The sequence below is a fragment of the Grampus griseus genome (assembly GCF_964374135.1).
Source record: "Grampus griseus genome assembly, chromosome: 2".
In the NCBI taxonomy this organism is placed as follows: Eukaryota; Metazoa; Chordata; class Mammalia; order Artiodactyla; family Delphinidae; genus Grampus; species Grampus griseus.
Window position 1 is genome coordinate 26846950 of NC_139018.1, and position 24797 is coordinate 26871746.

Here is a 24797-nt window from a genome sequence, read left to right on the forward strand (position 1 = left end):
TTCCTCACTACAGGCCCACCCCCCATTCTGACAACAGAACTAATAGTCATACATCGGTAGAGGCTCATAGTCTGATGGCAAATTTAGACTCCTATGACTGTAGACTCTGCTTTGCTTTCTATTTCTTTCTCTCACAATGCCCAGCAATATTTGGCAGACCAAAGGTTTTTTGTTTTTTTGAAACACGTTCATTAGAAAAAGGAAAAGTTTTAAAAGTCATTTCGGGGCTTCCCTAGTGGCGCAGTGGTTGAGAGTCCACCTGCTGATGCAGGGGACACGGGTTTGCACCCCGGTCCGGGAAGATCCCACATGCTGCGGAGCTGCTGGGCCCATGAGCCATGACGCTGAGCCTGTGCGTCCGGAGCCTGTGCTCCGCAAATGGGAGAGGGCACGACAGTGAGGGACCCGCGTACCGCAAAAAAAAAAAAAAAAAAAAAAGTCATTTCGAATTCTACTCTCAGAGATAACCTCTGGTAACATTTAGACTTTTTTCTGTGTATAGTCACTTATTTTCTTTGTATATACATGCATTTCCATGGGCTTACAAAAATGGTATATGATATTTGATGTTTTGGAGACTTTTTTTTCATTCAAATATCTATCTTGAGCATTTTTTCATATATATAAGGGTAGATCTAGATGATTGTTTTTAATGGCTGTGTATTTTCTATCATGGTTTATCATAATTTACTTAACCAATCACCAATAGTAGAATACTATAAACTGACACAGTAGATCTATATTTGCAGTTAAGGAAATAAGTTCCTAAAACATTTTTAAGTGGGAAAAAGTAGGCCCCCTAAAATCTTATACTTCCATTGTGAAACCACACACATAGTAAGGCTGTCACCAGTTCATTTTGCTATTTAAGAATACTGTTGTGATAAACATCATGTTATTTTTTATATCTTTTGACATATACCAGATCATTTCCTTAAAGTAATTTCCTTGAAGTAGAAGGGCTAGATCAGAAGGCTGCTTCTTCTTTGTCTTTTTTATACATATTCTCAAACTGCCCTCTGTAAAGGCTGTACCAAATACATTTCTGTCAGTATGTTTGGGAGAATAATTCCCTTACCTTTCCTTGATTATTATAAGGAAATACTACGTGTCCCATGGAAAGCTGGCTCATAATTTGATGCTAATGCTGTTTCTCCTTTTTTTTTTTTAACGTTTATAAGACATTTATGCCTTTGGACAAACATATTCTTTTAATCGTTTTACCATGGTACTATTAATCATTCTTTCTCCTCACATCTCTCTCTAGCAATTGTGAAATTAATTTGCTATAATTTTCAGCTGTCCAAACAAGTAAATATTAGTTTAAAAAGGTGTAGCTAATTAATATTTTACGAGCCTTGAACTTCTCCTAAACCACCTTCTTGAATATCATTTAAACCAATTTCTGCTTCTGGCACAGGGGGTTTAACTAAAACCCCAAATTGAAATTATAATGCAATAGCTAAGACGTGGAAGCAATCTAAATGCCCATCACCTGATGAATGGATAAAGAAAATGTATATACATGTGATAGAGCATCACTCAGCCTTAAAAAAGAAAGAAATCCTGCATAAGTTACAATGGATGAAACTTCAGGACATTATGCTAAGTGAAATAAACCAGCCACTAAAAAACAAATACAACATGATTCCACCGATATGAGGTATCTAAAGCAATCAAACTCATAGAAACACAAAGCAGAATGGTGGATGCCAGGGGCTGAGGGGAGGGGGAAACGGAGCTGTTCAATGCATACAGAGACTCAGTCATGCAAGATGTAAAAGTTTTAGTAATCTGTTGTACAACAATGTGCATATAGTTAACAATACTGTACAATTCACAAAAATTGTTAAGAGGGTAAATTTATGTTATGTGTTTTTTACCACAATGGAAAAAAAGTAATACATAATAATAAGAGAAATGAATTTTTATTGAGCTTTTATCATGGTTAGCATTGCTCTAAGTGCTTTACATGTTATAGCATGTTCCCAATCATTTGAGGTGGGTCCCATCATCACCTCCATACACAGAAGAAGCAACCAGAGCACAAAAAGGTTCCGTAATTTGTCCATGATGGCAAAGCTACCAAGTAGTAAGTGAGATCCAAGTCGTCGGAGGAGTCTGATTTCACAGCCCTACTGTACTACACTGCCTTCCTCATTTATGCTATGCTGACTCCCTTTTTAAAGCAAATCCACTGAAATCAAATCTCCCTTCCAAAGCAAATCTAAAGCAAACTTAGCAATGTGTCCAATTTTCACCAGACGCATTTAAAAGACAGAGATTTCCCTGACTTTACTCCAGGAAGAAAAGGTTGAAAAAAATTTGTGTGTAAGCAAATCTTTGTTACTTCTTTTGAAAGTTAAAATATGTAAGTGTATGCGTATGTGAGTCTGTGCGTGTATAATATATAAATAAAGGTAACTTCAAAAGATCAGCAATGACCCCAGATTGAGAGTTCAATTGGTTAAAAAAAAAATAACTCATAGCCTCATTTTCAATTGTCTCTTTTATCTTTTACTTACTAGTAGTTTTAGTAAGGCCCTTGTTCTCCTAATAATGTTTGTGTCTTACATCGTCTGATAAGTAAAATGAAATAATTAGACAAGGCAATGTCTGAGTTCTTTACAACTTTAAATTCAGAGTTTATAAATATCTAACTTGTCTTTGTCTTCAAATGTTTAGTTTGTTTTACTTGGCTCAGAATATCACATATTGACCTGTTGTTCATCTTACACAGACTTTGCTGTCATATATACCTGATAAGTTTTTTCCTGTGGCTGCATCCATTGCAGATGGGTGGGGTTCTTTACATTTAAAGATGAGGTCTTTCATCATCTCACGCAAAGTTACTGCTGTGAGTCCCTCATATGCCCACAGACAAACAGAAAAAAGCCACAGGTCACAGAGTGAGGGGAGGGAATGAAACTGGCCACCAGGCAGCTGTAGCGAAACCACATTTTAAGGATATACAACAAACAAGGTCGATCCCAAGCAGCTGGTAGGTGAAGAGCTGCCTCTTAACAAACCTACAACCAAGTGGAGTTCTGAATTTTGATTCATTGTGTTGACCTTTTCTTTTATACTTGTGTGTATGGGTGTATAGCAGCAGCAACAATAAAATTGGAATGTCTTCTCTGACTGATGATAAATGTATAAAACAAGAAGGAAATGAAGAGTCACTTACTCAAGGGGGAGGGAGGTAGAGTGGAATAGGGCTTTGGAAGCCTCTGACCTGGCTTAGCTATTACAACTGCAATAAGCCAGCTGGGCAACCTTGTGTAAGTTACTTAAACTTTCTGAGCAACAGTTTCCTCATCAGTGGAATGGATATAATACTATATCTAGCATACAAGAGGCACTCACTGTACACCCATTTCACTGCCTTCACCTTCCTCCCTCCAAGATTCCAGAGAGACCCTACTCTAGCAACAGCTTAGAAAACACCCTGGTGGTAACCAGGGGACTTCTATTACTAGTAGTAAGGAATCAGCTAATGAACTGATGTTTATATTGAAATAATGCATTAAGAATCAGATTTCTGGGGACTTCCCTGGTGGTCCAGTGGTTAAGAATCTGCCTTCCAATGCAGGGTTCGATCCCTGGTTGGGGAACTAAGATCCCACATGCTGCGGTGCAACTAGGCCCGCATACTGCAACTACTGAGACCACGCGCTCTAGGGCCTGCGCACCACAACTAGAGAGAAGCCCGCAATCTGCAACTAAGACCCGATGCAACCAAAAATAAATTAAAAAAAAAAATCAGATTTCTATGGTATTGAAAAAGCAAGCATAATATTAATCATGCAAAAGTGTCAATCTGTGTTATTCACATTGGTAGACACCTGTTGTGTTTCCTGACAGTATTCTCAAAAACACCATCATAGAAACAAAATTAAACAGTATGACCAATGACAACAACAGGGTTGAAAGGATGAAGTGATTATTGAAGAGATAATTCCTATGTTATCAATAACAACCCACACACATGCCCTGAATCTCCAAACTTCTAGAACATATTTCAGGATTCTACAAGACTCAGTGATTCCTGACACTGCTCCTAAATAATAAAAGCACAAGGGAGCATAGAGTATGGGCATTTCTAAGAGTTTTAAGTCCCGGAAGACCTTATTAAGACATCTCTTTAAGAATTTGAGGTAACTGGGATAAAAGTTTAGTAAACCTTTTCTTTTGCAACAGTGTATCTGACTAGTAGGAGACTAGTTAAGATACCTGAGATTAACTTTTCAAATACAGTTTTATAGGTGTCAATATGTACTTGTCGATGTACTTGTCGAACGCATGAATTGCAATTTAAAATGTATGTAGGGCTTCCCTGGTGGGTTAAGAATCCGCCTGCCAATGCAGAGGACAAGGGTTCAAGCCCTGGTCCGGGAAGTTCCCACATGCTGCGGAGCAACAAAGCCCGTGAGCCACAATTACTGAGCCTGTGCTCTAGAGCCCGCAAGCCACAGCTACTGAAGCCCGCGTGCCTAGAGCCCATGCTCCGCAACAAGAAAAGCCACCGCAATGAGAAACCTGCGAACCGCAACGAAGAGTAGCCCCCGCTCACCACAACTAGAGAAAGCACGCACGCAGCAAGGAAGACCCAACGCAGCCAAAACTAAATAAATAAAATAAATACATAAATTAAAAAAATAATAATAATAAATAAAAATAAAATGTATGTAACAATACATATAACTATTAGTTATTGAACGCCTGAATATTGTCAGAGAGGTAGTATAGCGCATGATAGCCAAGAGCTAGGATGCCGGAGGCTGACACCCCTGGATTCCAAAACACCAGCTCTTCCATTTATTACTTTTGTGAGCCTGGGAAAGTCACATAAGTGATGCTCTGTTTTTATATCTGGAAAATGGGGCTAATAAGAGGGCAGCTGTGAAGATTCACTGTGATAACACAAATGACACTCCAGGTTCAGTGCTTGGCACATGGTAACACCCTGAGGAATATAATCCTCATGAAAACCCACAGATATACATTATCATCACCATACTAGAGATAAAGAAACCGAGGTTCAGGGAAGTTCAGATAACCTGCCGCAGGTTATGGGCTCAGGTTTAAACAGGATTATCTGACTGCAAAGCCTGTCCACAGTGCCTATTTCTAAACAGCTGAATGTAGTTTTACATGTATTATTTCACGTATTTTCAATGTCTTTTCATTAGGTAAGAAGAAAAGAGTTTGGCTTGGCAAAATCTGCTAAATCAAATGGTTCTAAGAAAATCATAATCATAAACAAGCTATAAACTAAGTGTTATATGAATTTCTGATACAGGTCAGAAGCAAATATAAAATTGAACAAAAGACCCCAAAACCAAATGAAAACAAAAAAACAGAGCAGCAGTATGTTAGAACGTTCAAGTCAACCTGCTCCAGGAGCTACGCCTGAGGTCGTGCCCACCCCGCCCCCACCCCGACCCCAGCCAACCTTCTTCCCAGGTACTCTCCTTGGAAAGACGTAAAAAGACTCCCCCTGCAGAGCCAGTCTGCTTGCCTGCTCTCCCTGTGCCGCGCTGAGGGGCTAGCGTGTTATTGCTGGCTGCCTGGAAAAGCCCGGCGCCTGCTGAATTTCTCTTTCTTTCCCCTCCCCTACAACACAAACACACAGCAGCTGAAGGCCTGGAGAAACAGTATTCACTGCTGCAGGTGGGGCAGAATTTTTCTAGACACATGCAATGAACTTTTAGGAGCAGAATAACAAGACTTGGCTGGGTTTATACGGGAATCCTTTCCACACCTGCGAGACTATGCTCTCTCTCACACACACACACACACACACACACACACACACACACACACACACACACACACACACACACACACACACACAGGCCGTTAGCAAAAAGCTCATTACACTTGGCCCTCAAGATGCTGCTATTGTACGGAAAGGACCCTTCAGGCGAACACTGAGCTGCCCCCGCTGCCCTGCTTGTCTGGGGACATTAGTCTCTGTTGCCCCTCACCGAATCTGGGTTAGTCTGGTGAAATTGGCCATCTTGGGATGGGGGAAGTAAAGCACAGAGTGGAAGGATTAGAGGAGCTGAGGATGCACGGTTTTTTCCTACCTTGAGTTACCTTATGATGTTGAAAATTAAGTCTACTAAAAATTGAAGGGCTTTGGAAACCAGTGAAAAATTAAGATGTACTTAAAATCCCCTCTCTCCCCCTTTGTTGTTAAAAGAAATTTCAGCAGTTCTTCCTTGGCCATCAAAATATCCTTAATTTTTCTGCTTTTGGGGCTTTTTTCAGTCTGGAGTAGGTAGAGAAGAGAGTGGGAGGGCAGGAGATGGGGGTTGAGAGCAGAGGTTTAACAAAGGATCACTTTAACAGAAACTACTGAGTAATCGCTCTGCCCTGGGCCAAGAATAACATCAGCTCAGCGTTGGCAATTAGAATCAGGTCAGTCAGGCCTCAGAGCCGGTGTAGCCCTCCTCACAGACCCCAGCAGGGAGAGCTACTCATGCTGATGTCACCAGCAGTCACTGCTGCCCAAGAAAGTCCCCCCATTCAGCTGACAGAAAAGTTTTTTATCCTTCTCCTTCAGGGGCAGGAAGCCAGTCTGAGAAGGAAGTGGAAAGCAATGAGGGAAACCGGAGAGAAGACACATTCAGATGTATCAACACACAGAGTCACTGTACCATCCCTAGAATACCAAGATCCTGCAATTTCCTCAACTATCCTGGAACTCATTTTAAATGAATTAATACATGTAAGGCACCTGGAATAGTGCTTGGACCACAGTAAGTGCTTATTAAGAGTTAGCTATTCTTACTAAAACAAAGAGGGAGGAATCTGTCCCATTATTTATCTCTCATCCATCATAAAACTTGCATCCTGGGAGTAGCGGTTGCTGAGCAGAATGTACCCTGATAAGAAGAATGAACAGGAAGTTTTCAAGTTTGGAAAATTATTGATAAGGAAACTGTAGTAGATGAAGTGAAAAAGATGGAGACAAAGTTCCTATAAAAAAAAAGATTGCCTGAAATTTTATAAGGGCAACACTAAATTTTAACAAATCCAGCCTCCCTTTCAAAAGACAGAAGACAAATAAAAGGGAGACATTTCTAATCTCTTTCTCTCTAGCTTAATGGTTCTCCAAGTGCGGGCCCCAGAAGAAAAGGCTTAGCATCATCTGGGAACTTGGAAATAATTGAGGCTCATCCTAAACCTACTGAATCAGAAATGGAGTCAGGGAAGCAATCGGTGTTTTAAGAGACCCTCCAAGGGGTTCTGCTGCTCAAAGCCAAGGATCTGCAAACTATGGCTTGCAGGCCAAATCCAGCCTGCCAAGGATCTGCAAACTATGGCTTGCAGGCCAAATCCAGCCTGCCATCTTTTTTGTAAATAAAGTTTTATTGGAAAACAGCCACACTCATTCATTTACATGTTGTCTATGGTTGTTTTCATTCTACCATGGTAAAACTGAGTAGTTACCACAGACCCTACGTACAGCCTGCAAGGCCTAAAATATTTACTATATGACCATTCACAGAAAAAGCTTGCTGACCCTTGCTCTGATTTAGAATGATTTTTTTTTTTAAATTGCTAGTTTTACCCATCAGTGTGTAAAAGCTCATAGTTTCAATTTTGTCTTATTTTGTTTATCATGCTCTCTATCAAACGGACTGGATCACACCTATTTCCTTGTACCTCTGGCCCTGGAAGCCTCCGCCAATGGCTCCAGGTGACTTTCCTCTCCCAGGTCCATGCTACAGGACCAGTCTTTTGTAGGGGTGATTCGGTACATGAAAATTCCTAGATTTATGAGTGAAATGCTAGACAGAAATGAGGATCAAAGCTTACACTACATGAATGGTTAGAGATGCCCATTTCAAAACTCATATCCTGAATCAGAGTTTTCCTCCTGAAATTAATACCTACAAAAAGTTATCTAAAAAATAAATAAATTAATTAGTTAAAAAAAAAAGCTGGCTAAGTGCAGAAAGGATGGAGAACTTCCTCTGCATGTAATGTAAGAAAGGCTGCATGATTATTTTTCCAACAATATTTTTAGGAGATCACTATGAAAGGCACTGTCTGTCCATGTATGATATGATATGATATGATATAATATAATACAATACAATACAATACAATACAATACAAGGCCCCTTTTAATGTCCTGGTCCATAAACACATCTCTCTTGTGAATGGATACTAGGTAAATCAGATTTCAATTCTACTCACTGCTCTCAAACAGGCAATTAACCAAATTGTTAGTTATATCAATGCCTACCTACACTTTAGAAAATTGAATCCAAAGCATAAGAAGTTCATCAGAGAAACCACCTCTATCTAAAGGGGTTAACCCAAGGACAGACATACAGGACATCCTGAGAAGGCAAACCATGTTTCAAGCGATCATTTGGTTGTAATTATAAGGGTCAGGTCTAGCACAGTCACAAGGTGAGCTAAAAACACAGGCTTAAAAATCTAATTAGGGCTTTGCTCCTTCTGTGGAGTGTTTCTTAATGTCCTCTGAAATAAAGCGCTCTAAGGTACTATTCTTCATGTTAGAACACTTACTATCTTATTTGCTATTTTATTAGTTATAAACTCTTCAAGCTAATAGAATTTAGTTTCCTTCTCTCTCCCCCACAGTCCCAAGCTTCACGCTTACTCATTTTGACCTAAGTCAACTGTGGATTAGAAGAATGGGGGAAAAAATAAAATGATGTTATAAACATATATAAAATTATGATAAAAGATTTTCTGTTCCCTCTCCAGAAGACACGAGATAACTCCCTTCTTGGGAGTGCTGACTCCTCCCTAAAACAGGCATTCTGACAGATTCTAAAAAACATATTTTCCATATACTTCATAGTTCAGTGAAACTCAATCAGTATAATCCTCAGTAAAAAAAAAAAAATCCACACAAGAATAGCAGTACTCTGAATTTTCAAAGGAATGTGACTTGCTGGAAGCTAATCAAAAGAATGAGAAGGACTTATAAATGAAGCAGTTTCTAAAAGTGAAAATCAGCGAAACTGTCTCTCTTTCCTCAAAACCTCAGTGCTCTGCAAATCACCTCCTTTTTTTTTTTCTTTAATCATCCACCATTTCAAGGTATGGAAGCATTAAAAGGGACCAACTGCCTAGATGCATTAGAGCCACAGATTATACTCAAACAAGGGGAATAAGGCTATATATATTTCCACTATCCAGCATCTGATTAAGTTGGCATTCTTAAGTAATCTGAATGGCAGGGGGTTCAGAAGTTTAAAAAGTTTTAAGAAATTTACACAGATTGAAAAAAAACTAAGATATACTGCGGAAGAAAAATTTAAATGGAGTTGTTATTGCTAAGAGGGCTCTCTAAAATGGAGCCAGGAGGCCATTGAGGAAGTGTGACTTTTGCACATCTCAGCAGGGATGGAATTTGAACTTCGACCACTTCTTGTCTTAACATAGGAATCCAGAACATCTGCCCAATGTTCCAGAAACTCAAGATACTTAGTGGACCCTTACACTCTAAACCAACTTGTGATAGCCTATTTATTTATTGGACCCTTACCCTAAAATAACTCATAACTGCCTGTCCTTTAAGGATAAATATTTCCTTTCGTGCATCAGGATCAATCATAATGCTTGAACAACCTTGTGGCTTTTGCCTTTGTAAGCCCCTGACTTTTTTCTCTTCCTTGGAATAATCTTTTGGTATTACCCAAATCTGTCTCTTGAACTGGAATCCTTAAGACCCCAAATAAAGCTCTTGGGGACTCCCTGGCGGTCCAGTGGTTGAGACTCCATGCTTTCACTGCCGATCCCTCGTCAGGGAACTAAGATCCCCACAAGCCGTGCAGCACGGCCAAAAAAAAAAAAAATTTTTTTTTTTGTTTGCAAACTGGCCTAAATGCCTCCGCTATCCCAAAGACTATTTAAATAAGGAAATTTCTACATGGCAGAGGGCAGTGTGATGATGCTATATTCCATGCTTTACAGATAAGAAGTCTGGATTTTTCTCCAGTAAAAATGACCTAAAAAGCTACTTCACAAATGCCTGGGGACTTCTCTGGTGGTGCAGTGATTAGGACTCCGCGCTCCCAATACAGGTGGCCCGGGTTCAGTCCCTGGAACAAGATCCCACATGCTGCAACGAAGAGCCAGCATGCCACAACTAAGACCTGGCGCAGCCAAATAAATAAATAAATAAATATTAAAAAAACAAACAAACCCTTAAACAAATGCCTGCACTTAACGACTTCTCAATTCCAATGAATTAATATAATATACAGATTATACTATCACAGATAAGATGATCAAGTGGTGAATGACACTGAAAAAAATAAAAATTTCTCTGGACCTGGACGGCATTTGAAAAAACAAAGAGAGAGAGCATGACGATAATTGTTTTATATAGAAGAAAAAAAAAACTTGGGAACATTACCTTAGCCTTTGAGTGAATATTAATTTTGCACACACTAATGCACACTACATTTTTATAAGAGCAAATGACAAGAGATCAAGCTGATATAAGCTATTTCTTCACACAACCAAGTATCAGGGAAGCTCACAGAATCAGTACGGATTCAGCCCAGCAGAACATGTAGAACACGGTAACTGATTCTAATGATGATCCTGAGTTATCAGGAAAAAGTTAAGTCTTCACGGCCTGACTGTTTTGTGAAGTCATCCTTTCTCTGTAATTGGGGCCATACTGATTCGCTAGTGCAATATACTTATATAATTCCCTTACACATATACTCAGGAGTTTGTCATTTTATAGACAGTGAGTAGGGAATTAATATTTCAGTAGAGTGTAAGTTCCACTACAACAAGAATCTTTGTGTCTATTGTTACATTTTTGTATATGTTGTTCTATGTACAAACTGTTAAATCAGAAGACCAACGACCTAGATTAAGACCATTTCCTATAAGAACCTGAAAGTTATTTATTCCTTGAAAATCTTGATAGGCCATAAAGGATTAATGTGTGCTTAAACAGATCAAGTTAATGAAGGCAAGGAAGTAGTACATTTAGAAAAAAATTTTTAAAATGCTAGCTTTTAGGTATCTGGGAATTAGACCCTTTGGGAAATTACTGAACTAAGATCAGGCAACAGAAAGGGTAAATACTACAAAAGAGATTTTTGTGGAGGAACATTCATTCAAATGAAAGAAAGAATGTCAAAATTGGTTCGAGATCACTTTCCCACAAAGCCAATGTAGATTCAGAACATTTCTTCCCCGTGGGTAGATTCCCCATGAACCATTCAAGCCATGGTGGCATTGGTAAACTTTTGAGAAACTATCCCCACATTTCTCATGAAAAAAAAAAAAAAGTTTTTTTTTTTTTTTTTTTTTTAATCCACAGAAGGAAGATATTAGCACATGGAAAAGCCTTATCTTGAATTACCTGGTGCCGGGCTCGACTCTGGTCCAGAAGCTGCCGGGACTGAAGTTTTTGCTGTTCAAGTTGTTGCAGGGCAAAATGGAGTTGGTAGCTGCCTACTGTGGAGTGGCACCTGTGCTGCGGGACCACCCCTGTAGCCTTGCTATACGCGTTGTTCTTTACCTCTCCCTCCCAGGCAAAGCCACCTGTTTGGAGGCTCCTGAAGAGAAAAGAAAGCAGATTTCTTAGAATGGTTGTGTGAACAATGAAGGTAAGGAGAGAAATATTTCAGTTATTTTTCCTTTATAGAACTGAAAGCAGTTTGGAGTTACAAATCTGTTTGTGGGATAAATTATCTGACTTGCCTATGAAATCGCAGCTCCATGAAGACAAAGGCGGGCTGCTCTGCTCTCCATTCTATTCCTAGCGCTTTGCCATAAGGCTTGGCATGTGCTCAGCACACAAAAATATCTGTTGAATGTTAAATAATTAAAATAGCAATTTCACTCCCCTGTGATTGTCAAAAGGACCTCGAAGAGGAGCCCAGAGAGCTTCAAATGAAGGATGGTAGGTTATTTCAAGGTAAGAACAGAGGAACAATCATCTTATCTAAACATCAACTTCAAAATTATAGGGGTGAATTGTGCAAGAGTCTTGGTTTTTCTTAGCCACCCATTAGTGAAGTACCTAAATTTTTAAAATAAGTGTTTGTATTTGAGCTTATGTCCCCATATCATGGGATAACATAACTGGTGTGAGAAGATACATTTTTCCTTATTCTGAATTCATCTCATCAGGGTCCCCAGCCAGGTTGACATTTAGCCTACACACATTGAAGACATTATGCTAAGTGAAATAAGTCAGCCAGACAAGGGCAAATATTGTATGATTTGTCCTAGAATAGTCAAATTCATGGAGACAGAAAGTAGAATGGTGGTTGTCCGGGGCTGGGGAGACAGGGGAATGGGGAGTTATTGTTTAATGGGTGTCGAGTTTTACCTTGGGATGATGACAGAAGTTTTGGAGACGGATGGTGGCGACGGTTGCACAACACTGTAAACGTATGAAATGCCTCTGAATTGTACACTTAAAAATGGTAAATTTTATATTATGTATTATTTTACCACAGTTTTTTTGAAAAGGTCCCCATTTATTTTTAGAACAGTCTTATTTGGAAATCCTTCCATCTCCTTAACATTTTGGCTATTCATCTCTGAACCTTCTTTAACTACCTAGTATTTTTGGTTTTTTCCTTTTAGAGTTACAGTGACCAGAAAATTGTACACAGAAGAAACACAAAGAGTGTCATAGTGAACAACCTTATCCCAAAACCTTGGTGAATGGTGCTTAGAGAAATAAAACAGTGCCTAATTCAAGAGACATATTCATAGTGATTTAAATCATCGTGTTATTCTTCCCTTTGTAAATATCCTTTGGTGTTAATGGTCATTTCAGTGGCAGAGATGCAACAACACATGGGGTGAGTTTACACAGAACCTTCCTGAGTCCTGACCTACGGCTGCCTGGTTATTAACAGCCTGGGTCCTTGTGACCTCAACAGAGCCCTGTGGGAGGGAGCAAAGTGGGATGTCTTCTGAGGCCAGAAGCCTACGCTCCTCTCTTGCCTGGCGGGACCTCTCTCTCATAGCTTGGTCATTTTGGGTCTCTGCTTTGGTTTCTCTACCTCTCTCAAAGAGATTTCCAGACACAGAGTTAAGGGAAAGTCTGTGTAATATATTCTGAAGTCCACGGATGAAAGGTTTTCTACTCACATAATCTCACCTCTGATATGTCACATCCCTTGCTCACCTCCTCCCACAGTTTGGCTCCCACAGTTCAGTTGCACAATTACACACATTCAGCTAATCTTCCTGGAGGACAGTACCAAAAAGCTCAGAGCTTGCTTATTAACTTTTTTTTAGTATGACATTTGATCTTCCGTGATCCCTCTTGAATTGTCTCAGTGTGCGTGTTATTAGACATGATTTTTCCCAAGGGGCTTCTAGAGATGTGAGGAAATGTGGAGACCAAGGAACACATGTAAATAAATACCCGACTATGTGAATAAAATGTTAATATTATTCACAAAGTGAAGTGCTGAGTGGGAGTCAAATAGGACTTCTGGGGTTAAGAAGGGAGGGGCCAGAGGAAACCATGATCTCTGTTCTCATTAGTGAGGGAAGAGAAAAGCTTACTGAAGATACAGCAAATAGCAAAGGGAACCAAGTGAGCTCTGAGTGGAAGGCGAGGCAATGGAGCAAGGTATTCAGGTGTAAATGAAAAGCAGGCTCAAGGCAGGAGTGAGCTGATCCAATGAACACGTGAACACACGGAAGAGACAGATAATACAGCAGGAACTGCCTGGATGAATAACTCTGAGATTTCCATACCAATTAAGGCAGGAATTTGAATCTAGAATGAAACTATTATTTATGATAACCGGGCCCAAGGTTAGAAAATTCATCAATTGTGATTCTGCTTCCATTCCTGGCTCGCTGGTTACAGAAGTTTGTAGCCACAAGAGGCAATCCAGACTTAGGGATTTGATATTTAAGGATTTATATAACTTATGTAGCTTATATCAGAATTCACCTCACGGGCTAGCTAGGTTGGTTTTACTTTCTAAAAACTGCTTTCATAACCAATATTCCTAGCAGGCATTTACTTTAATGCCTTCCTGCTGTAATCAGAAATCAGAGTCTGTAACTAGGCCCCCTTGTTTGGAGGTGACCAGGGACAGAGCCTCAGCAGGGGTCTGTGGATGTGTAAGGGGCAGGACAGTGGGCAAGAGAAGATCAAACAAGGGACTCTGGATAGAGGAGGTTTATTCGTCCAACTGCACACACACTGAACAGACTGCAACAACATAAGCTTTTGTAGTGAAAGCTGTTTTTAATCTCATCAGTAACATAAGTGCAGTCTCCAAGTCACAGAAAGAAGTTGCTTAAGCAAGTGGAGGCTATTAGCAAAGAGGAAGGAATTTTTACAGTGCAACACTGGATGGGTGCAGGAGTGCTCAGCTGTCTAAGGCAGTGTGGTCAGTGCCATGAGAAACCTGCTTGCTTTGAATTCCAGTGGGTGTTACTCAGGGCACGGTATCTCACAGTTAAAGCACAGGCTTTGGGGGTTTACAATATGCAAGTGTTGTAATGACTGACACGGAGGACACCAGGTGCACTGTTACTTGGGTTTTGCCTGAGATTACATATTGACATAGTCCTTTCTATGGCAGCTATGAGTTTCCATTTCCATCCAAAATTCCGTTCCATCTTCTTGAACCTCAGTTCATTCTAGTTTACTAGTAATACATTTTCTACTCCCACCAAACTTTTGAGATTCAAGTATTCTCTATAAAATTTAGTTGTTATGTTATTCTTTGCTCAACACTAACATATAATATTGTATATGTTCCCTATAAATAACTTCTTACACTTCTTTATTATTTCTAGAGTAGGACAGACAGACTCAAAAGAGTTAGCTGTGGGAATGCCCTGGATGTTTAACAACTGATTCAAATTCAAAGATTCAAAGTGAACTATGCTGTATCTTGTCCTGACTACATATGCAGCTAATTGCCAACAATACGGAGAATTTTTCTAAACCACGCATCCTCTTATTAGAACGTTGTCTTACTTTCTGTATTACACCGTGGCACTGCAGGGCTAAATGTTTCTCACCATCACTGCCCTTCCTGCAGCATGCCCTATTCCCTCCAACTTCTAGCCAAAACACACTAAAGGGCTGTGTCTTTCTCTCTGGTTTAATATCTGTTCCATCAAATGGATGTTGGTTGTAAGGAACTCGAAGGAAATTTGTAAAATGCATGGGTCTTTAGCAAAGCAAAAACTCCTGAGCAGGCTGTTGCCCTCTTCATAAAGATATGCTTTCAGTGTCAAGATTTCCCAAGAATGGGGAATTCCCTGGTGGTCCAGTGGTTAGGACTCCGTGCTTCCACTGCAGGGGGCACGGGTTTGATTCCTGGTGGGGGAACTAAGATCCTGCAAGCTGCGCGGCACAGCCAAAAAAAAAAAAAAAAAAGATTTCCCAAGAATGATGTGATGTGATGTCTCAAGATGGTACGGTAGGGATGAGATGGAGGAATGTGACAGCTGTACAAAGAGTATGATTCCGCGTCCATTTCCCCAGCTTCCTCCACCAAGTCTGAGCAAAACCTGAGCGACCACGTACGAGGACGTCCTTGCCCTCTTCAGGGTGTTGGCAAGTGTGTGGGTGTGCTTTCAATTGTCCTAATAATGGGGGTGGGGGATTACTTACATTCAATAGGTAGAGGTCAAGTGTGCCAAATGTCAAAAAATATAAGGAAAAGCCAGCCCTGTGCTAGGAAAATATGTGCTTCTCAAAATGCCAATGGTGCTTCTAATGAGAAACACTGTAAGGCCATGAAGGAGGTGCTTTCTGGGGACAATCTTACTATTTCTTGGTAAGAAAGAATATCTACCCACCTCCATGGCACTTATTCCACTACACGTTATGGAATGTATAGATATTCAAGGATGGCAGAGGCTACATTTTCTTTGCCTATAAATTTTCAATCTCAAACAAAGTAGTTGGGACACACAGTAAGTGCTGGAAAGGTGCTGTAAATGCCCAAAATCCTACAAATGAGAGAAGAACTCCCACGAGCTGTACAAAGCAGTGCTGGCCAGAATAAGGAAGCTATGTGATCAGAGAGTCATTATAAAATGTGGTGGGGAACCCCCTTAGCTTTGCGGGGTATTTCCAAGGACAAAATCAGAGTGATTCTTCATGGAGTGTTGTGTGTCCCATTCCTAATCCTTCCCAGGGCAGCTGGGGTGGGATCACATCTACAAAGACCAAATGGATGAGGAGAGACTAGACAGACGCTACTGCAGCCTTTATTACATCCAACTTCTCTATCTTTATTATTCTTAAACTTTCCTCTTCTGTAAAATGGGGATATGATAATAGTACCTATTTCATAGGGTTATTGTGGGGATTAAAGAGCGAACACAAGTGAAAGTACAGGCACATAGGAAGGGATCCAAAAATATACTACCACCACCGCCATTACTACTATTATTACTATTCATTCCCCTCCCAAACAATTCCATTTCACTGCTGCCCTACAGTTCTTTAAGTTAGTATATAGAAAACATAAATTTGGCCATTTTCCACCAGAGGATTCTGTGTTGCAAAGTTAACACAATCTAGTCATGAGTACAGTATTTGTTGTGAGGTCAAAAGTGCTCCAAGTTACTAAAAAGAAAAGCCCTGATGTATAGTGTATACAAATGGTTATTATAATTGTATTGCAATGCTCTATGCTGAGGACTAAAACAGGTTATCTGGAAAGGGATGGATTTTTCCTCCTCTTCAATCCACAAGTGAAGGGGGCACCTATATAATCTACCCTTGTAAGCAGTCAGTTTTCTGCTCAATCCTCCTTCCTGATCCTCCATTAGAGCCGATCATCTCAGAGATTGAAGGTGTGATCTACAAGCAGCCATCAGTCTACCTTCTTCTACTCTTCACTGGCCACCTCAGAGAAAGGACTTTCTGTTTACACTGCCTGTTTCTGTCCTAACATTCTCCCCAGTCTTTCAGCGTGGTTTCCATCCATATAAATATAGTGGCTTCCTTTGTTTTGTTCTAGACGGTGCTCAAGGGAGAGTGAGAGTGAACTGGACAGGCCTCTGGAACTCCTAAAACTCATGATCCCAAAGGGGAGTCCTACCCTCCACTTTCAGAAATAAGGAAATAGAACCCTCTCTATTTTATTATAGCTCCGGCATTCACCATCTTGTGGTTAAATCAAAGGCAAAAAACAGAAAACATTCAAAAGTTTCTGTTGGACTTATGCTTCTGAGCAAGTAGAAAGTTTCAAGAGACTGTCACTTTTACCTTAAAAAAATAATAAGCTGGGCTTCCCTGGTGGCGCGGTGGTTGACAGTCCGCCTGCCGATGCAGGGGACGTGGGTTCGTGCCCCGGTCCGGGAGGATCACACATGCCGCGGAGCGGCTGGGCCCGTGAGCCATGGCTGCTGAGCCTGCGCGTCCGGAGCCTGTGCTCCGCAACGGGAGAGGCCACAACAGTGAGAGGCCCGCGTACCGCAAAAAAAAAAAAAATAAAGAAAAATAATAATAAGCTGAATAAGCTGCTAAATCATACTTATTTCAAACCTAACAAAATGCCGAGGACATACAGTAAACCTAAATGAATATAATCCCAGGAAGCTCTTCACTTTTAGCCAGGATGGCCCCTGGGAGGAGGAGGAATGTGTCATAGACGGGGGTTAAGGCACTACCAGCTAAACTTCTGACGAGCTTTTAACACCTGCATGTGGGCTGGTATGATATTTTAGAAGCCCCAGCATAGAACGAATCTGTAGCCACCCATCAACTCTTTCATCAATTGCATGGGGACACTGAAGGCTGGGGGATGGGGAGGGACTGATTAAAGTCCCTTTCAGAGAAACTGTGGATTGTTCTTTGACCTTCACCAAAACTCAACATGTAGTATAGTCTAAAAGTTAGTATTGTAGAATCTGAAACCAAATCAATGAGCTTTTCATACTCTGTTGGTCTATCCTGCATGTTGAATGGATCTTGTATCCATACGAGATTTTTGTAACATCAAGCATTAGTCTTTAGGAATACTGGTTCACTGAGTGATGCAGACCTTCCAAATGTTGACATATTTCATTATACAATATTAAAAATCCATATTTGTTAGTATCACTCCAATCTCACCAGAAGGAAGGTGTCAAATTCATAGGGGTGAATATAAGTTTTTCAAAATTCTTTGCACAGAAGGATCTTTAGAATCTTACTGGTGGTCCCATCCTGGCCCCAAGACATCTGCAGCCAGAGGTGAATTTAATCTAATTAAAGCTACAACAAAGTCCAGACCCAGCTTAATTATCAGATTGGCTCAACCCCTTCTCCCTTTGCCCCTTTCTCACACATTAGCAGCCTGAGAAAAGGATGAGCATGGCTTTTTTTTGGGGGGGGGGGGCGAGGGTATGTGTGTGTGAACATTATTTACTTAAGTCTGTGGTTTTACCTAAAATGTCCAGCATACGATTAGTAATTATAAAAGACATGCAGAAGCAAGAAAATATGACCCATGTCAGAAAATGGTCAATAGAAGGACACTGAGAGGTGTTACAGATGTTGGACTTAGCAGACATGAACTTCAAAATAACAATGATAAATATGTAAAAGAGTCTAATGTAAAAGCTGGGAAACACATATAAACAGATGGAGGATTTCAAGAGAGAGATGAAATCTTTCAAAAAACAACCAAACAAGGATCCTAGAAATGAAAAAAATATAAAATCAGAAATGAGGAGTGCATTCAAAATGATTAACAGCAGACTGGACACAGTAGAGGAGAGTATCTAACAGGTATAAAATTGGAATCCCAGCAGTTGAGAAGAGAGAATGGGGCAGAAGAAATATTTAAAGAGATTAGGGCTGGGAATTTCCAAAGTTGATTGTAGACATTAACCTAAAGACCTGAGCTGCTCTGCAAATCCCAAGCAGAATACGTACAAAGAAATCCACACGCAGGCAGATCACAGTCAAACTGCTGAAACTAAAAATAAAGAAAAAAAATCTTAAAAGCAGCCAGGGTGGCGGGGTGCTCGGTGGTAGTGGTAATATTACATACAAAGGAACAGCAATGCAAATGATTAGCTGACTTATCGTTAAAAAATGATGGCCAGAAAACACTGGTGAGCTATCTTTAAATTGCTGAAAGGAAAACAAAAAGAACTGCCAAACTAGACTTAAACATTTATACAATACTGTCAACCAACTCAATCTATTTGATAATTATGGAAAACTATACCCAACAACTTCAGAATACATATTCTTTTCAAGTGCATGTGGAACATACACCAAGACAGTCTAAATGCTGGGTCATAAAACCAATCTCGATAAAAACTGAAAGATCAAAATCACACAGAGTACACTCTAACCAGAATGGTATTAAATTAAAAATCAATTAATTTTATATCTTTAAAACAACAAGATATCTAGAGAATTCCCAAATATTTGGAAATTAAACAACACACTTTAAATAACCTATGGATCAAAGAAGAAATCACAAGAGAAATTAGAAAATGTATCAAACTGAATGGTAATGAAATCACAACCAAACAAAATCTGAGATGCAGTGAAAAGAGCCCTTAGAAATGTATAGTATTAAATGTCTATATTAGAAAAGAAGAAATATGTAAAATCAATGTTCTAAGCTTCCACTTTAAGAAACTAGAAAAATAAAAGCAAGTTAAACAAAGTAGGAGAATAAAAAATAAAATAATAAGAGCAGAAACCAATAGAGTAATTAAACAAGGAAGCCATCAGACTGAGGTCGCTCTAATGTCTTGGCAGTCTGTGTAAGCAAACCAAAACCCACGCCGGAGTCATTGCACTTACATCTGAAAAGTGAAATTTAAGAACAACCAATTACAAACAGCCAACTAGGCTTTCCCAAGTAAGGCAACCACTTAAGCTATAGCCAAATAATTTGCTTACTTTGCTTAAGAGTCTGCTCTATTAAAAAAAAAAAAAAAAAGCCTTTCCCTTAGTCTCTGCCAGTGGAGTGCTCTTACCCATTTTCAATTTGGCACTGCCCAATTAAAATCAATGTGTGCTCAAATGAACTCTTTGAAAATTTAATGTACTTCAGTTTACATTTTAACACAATGAAATAGAAACTGGGCAAACAGGAAACATCAATAAAATCAAAAGTTGGCTATAAGAAAAGAATTTAAAAGTTGATAAATTCCAAGCAAGCTGATCACAAGGAAAAAAATACATGAATTATTAATATCAGAAATGAAGACGGGGGAACATCATACAGAGAATATAGATATTAAAAGTATAAGGAGATATCATGAACAACTCTATGTCAAATATTTAACAACTTAGATGAATTGGAAAAATCCTTGAAAATACAACTTTTTGAAAATGACACGATGAGAGAAAATCTAAATATATAAATTTAACTTGTAATCAAAAACCTTCTTAACAAAGAAAACTTTAAGCCCAGATGGCTTCAATGAATTCTATCAAACATTTAAAGAAGAAATAATTTCAATCTTTCACAAAATCTTTCAGAGAAGAGAAGGGAAAACTTCTCAACTCATTTTATGATGTTAACACATCTCTGATATAAAAAAAAACTTGACAAAACCATTACAAGAAAATTACAGACCAATACGCCTAGTGAACATACACACAAAAAGTTTTAATAAAATATTAGCAAATATAATCAATCTATCTGTCTCATGTATGGGATATATATCATGACCAAGTGGTATTTACGGTGATTTAAGGCTAAAAAAAATCAATAATGTAATTCACCACATTAAGAGAATAAAGAAGAAAAATCATATGAGAATATTATTAGATATCAAAATGCACTGGACAAAATTTATTCATCTCCATTCATGACAGAAACTCTCAGTCAACTAGGAACAGAAAGAAAGTTACTGAACCTAATAAAGGATATCTATGAAAAATCTATACCTAACATGATACTTATTGGTGAAACACTGAATTCTTTTCCTCTAAGATCAGGAATAAAGGACAGATGTATGCTCTCACCACTTCTATACAAAATTAGTAATATAAGACCTAGCCAGTGTCATAAGAAAAAAAAAGCAAAGTTGCAGGAATCAAAGTCCATAAACAGAATAAAATTATATTTTTATATGCCAGTAATACACAACTGAAATTTCAATGTAATAAATTAATTGAAAGTGAAATTTTCTAAAAAGCAATGCAATTTACAATATCATAAAAATACACCAAATATCTAAGAATAAATATACTGGAAAATGTATAAGGTCTCTACATTGAATTTATAGAACATTAATGATAAATATTAAACAAAACCTAAATAAGTACAGAGGTATACCATATCTTGACTGATTGGAAGATTCAATATTGTTAATATGTTTATTCTGGATTACAGATATTGGTTTCCTCAGTTCCAAAATTTCCATCTGGAAATTCGTCTTGAAATTTCCTACCTTTTATTCATTAAAGTCTATTTCCCTTTACACCCTTGTTCATAGTTATAATGGCCACTTTAAAATCCTTGTCTGTTAATTCTATCATCTGAGCCTCCTTAGGATTGGTCTCCATTGATTATCTTTTATTTTGAAAATGGGTCCTATTTTCCCACTTTTTTCATATGTTGAATAATTTCATATTGTATCCTGGATATTGTGAAACGTTGTAGATACTGGACTATATTATGTTGCTCCAAAGATTGAGTACGTACGTGTGTGTGTATAGGCAGTTAACCTGGTTGAACCCAAACTGCAGTTCTTTCTTCCCCTCGGTGGGCTGTGGCTCAGATCTATGTTCAGTTCTTCTAGCTTCAGCTGTATAGTTTGGAGTATAACTTGCATATACATTGTCCAGAGGTCAGCCCAAGATTTGGATGAAATTTATACATACAAGTTAGGTTCCCCTTTTCTGGTTGCCTCATTTCCAAAGTTGTCCTCTTACTCCCTAGCAAGTGTGCTTGTCCTGAACTCCATCCTCCAGGTTGTCAAGACAGACTTTGGATTTTTATGTTGGATTTTTATGTAAGTTCTAACTGCTCAATGTGGTGTGAACTATGGGGATCGATGGTGGTGATGCCTGCACGACTATGAATGTATTTAATACCACTGAACTGTATACTTAAAAAATGATTAAGATGGTACATTTCATATTGTGTGTATTTTACCACAATAAAGAAAAAAGAATAAGGAAAATTAATCTATGATGAGAGAAGTCAAAAGAATGATTATGGGGGAAGAGGTAGAATTGACTGGGAAGACACACAAGGAAATTTTGGAGTGTGATGGGAATGTTCTATATCATATGTTGAGTGGTGGTACGGTGGATATATAAACCTGTCAGAACATCAATTTGAACATTTAAGGTATGTGCATTTTATCTTACGTAAATTTTACCTCAATTTAAAAAGATCATTTCACAATATATACAATTATTGAATCTTTATGTTGTACACCTGAAACTAATGTTATATGTCAATTATACTTCATGAAAAAAATAATGTGGAAGGTAAGCTTCATATAATTTTTTTAGTATATATTAATTATATGATCATGGGATCATGAATTTGGGTGGTGGTGGGGGGAGACCTGAAGGATAAGAGAGAACGGTGAGTTCATGAACCTCAGTTCTCTATTTCTTATAAGATAAGCATACAAAGAGAGAGTGTGCTTAGAGTTTGCACTTATGAGTACTGAATTGGAAGTCTACATTTTTAAAGTGACAATAAACATTAGAGAAACTACAGACAGTCCTGGGGTTCAAGAAATGGAGGTAGTACTTTTTTAAAAAAAGACAAATATGCAAATAAAAAGTTATGCATTTTCCCTTATCTTTCATTAAAAACCTAATTATCAGTATTTCCTGTTCGTGTGTATGTTATATCTTTTTTCTCAACTTACTTGATTTTAGTTATAAAATTATTTGTTCTCTTCATGAATTTTGCAATACTGGAATCGTATGTAAAAATACATGCTTAGGTAGTTATTTCATTTCAGCGAAATTCAACCTGCATTTATTGGACACTGTTCCTAGATGTGCAGGGACTACCAAGAAGAAAAACACAAGCTCCCGCTCTCAAATTGCTCATAATCTGGAGGAAGTGTACTCGTTTAGGTGAATCCCCAGGGAAGATTAGGAGGTGGAGGAAAGTCAGGAATGGCTGGACTCTGGAATAGGTGACACTTTCAAGAGAGATTCAAAGCCTCGGAGGAACAGCATTGGACAGAGACTCAAGGGGAGCTAGCAGACATGATACTAACAGTGAGGAAAAGTACCTTAGCCCCTGAAGGATCAAATAAGCTGGCCAGAAGGTCTGAAGAAGTGAGAGATATGTAAGCAGAGTGACAGTAATGATGGTAAATGAGCACTCTGTTTGAAAGGCAGAAAGAATTGTTGGCTCTGGGAACCTGAGCCTGAAGATTTATTATGAAATTAAAAGTTATATGTAGTTATGGGTTTCCCTGGTTGCACAGTGGTTAAGAATCCACATGCCAATGCAGGGGACACGCGTCAATCCCTGGTCCAGGAAGATCCCACATGCTGCAGAGCAACTAAGCCCATGCGCCACAACAACTGAGCCTGCACTCTAGAGCCCGCAAGCCACAATTACTGAGCCCGCGTGCCATAATTACCAAAGCCTGCGCGCCTAGAGCCCGTGCTCCGCAACAAGAGAGGCCACCGCAGTGAGAATCCCACGTACCACAACAAAGTGAAGTCCCCACCCACCGCAACGACAGAAAGCCTGCATGCAGCAACGAAGACCCAACACAGCAAAAAATAAATAAATTTATTTAAAAAATAAATAAATAAAAGTTATATGTAGTTAGAAGAGAGTCAAAAGGTCAGTGATAATTAAGTTTAGCATTAAAATTGCATACTGTAGTCTCCAAGAAAAAAAAGTATGCTTATGAAAGGCTTCCATTGAATGAGAACTACTTTCATTAGTGAAAGAATAAAAGTCGAATTGCATGTGCCAATAGATATCAATTTAATAAATTTAATAAATAATACTGAAAATGTCTACTAGTAAGTCTTAAGGCTTGCTGTTAGTAACTGCTGACTGGGAACAGTGATAGCTGGCCAAATGAAATGTGTGCCTAAAATTATTTAAGTGGAATGAATTAGACAGACCAAGAGATTTTATGCTCATGGTGACAGGTGCCTTGCTTAGAGAAATTTTGTGCTGGAAAATTATTTTAAAACAATCTCTAAAAATGCAAGTGCTGCCAAAAAAAATGCAAGTGTTAAAGGCAAAAATTTATTTTTTTTACCTTTGAGTTTGTTCCTTGAGATAAGACTATACTTTTATCTTTTCTATTTTGAATCTATGGAGTTATACTGAGATGGTTCCTTTGCAGGAAGAGTTGAAGTACAACAGAGGTAGTATCAGAGGTACAGAAAAGTTCAGAAATTATCCGGAAAAACTATGTGAACTTTTGACAACCTGTATGCTAGGTCAAAAGCACAGAACTATATGAAATTATAAATGCGGTCTGATCTTCCTGCTTGAGAACAGGATGAAAAGCGTAAAAACCTTTAAATATTTTGTTTATTTGAGCGGATGACAGGCTCTTGGGAAAGGATTAAAGAAATAATCCAAGAAAGAAGGCAAGAAGAAATAAAAGGTTTTAGATGCTGGAAAGGAATCAAAACCAGTGCAAGAGCTGGGTAAGTGAGAGAATTCTGGAGGGAGAGCAGAGACCCTGTGCCCCTGGATCTGCACTGCAGGTTCTGAACTGGACAACTCTCAGAACAGGAGCAGCACAGCTTAATGATGAAGAGCTGGGCTCTTGAACAAGACTTCTAGGTTCAAATCCTAGCTCTACCACTTAAAGCAACATACTTAACCTCTCTGTGCCTTGGTTTCCTCAGC

The 24797-nt window shown here is 38.9% G+C and overlaps 1 protein-coding gene across 5 annotated transcripts in view; it reads right to left on the bottom strand.

Moving 5' to 3' along the window:
• Positions 1-24797, bottom strand: part of TTLL5 (tubulin tyrosine ligase like 5) — a gene marked incomplete at its 3' end in the record, with an annotated part of 304702 nt that overhangs the window by 85345 nt on the left and 194560 nt on the right. For all 5 annotated transcript variants that reach the window (XM_082648276.1, XM_082648272.1, XM_082648275.1 and 2 more), the window contains one exon: positions 11384-11579. In XM_082648276.1, the coding sequence (XP_082504402.1) occupies positions 11384-11579 (196 nt within the window). The remainder of the gene's footprint in view (positions 1-11383; positions 11580-24797) is intronic.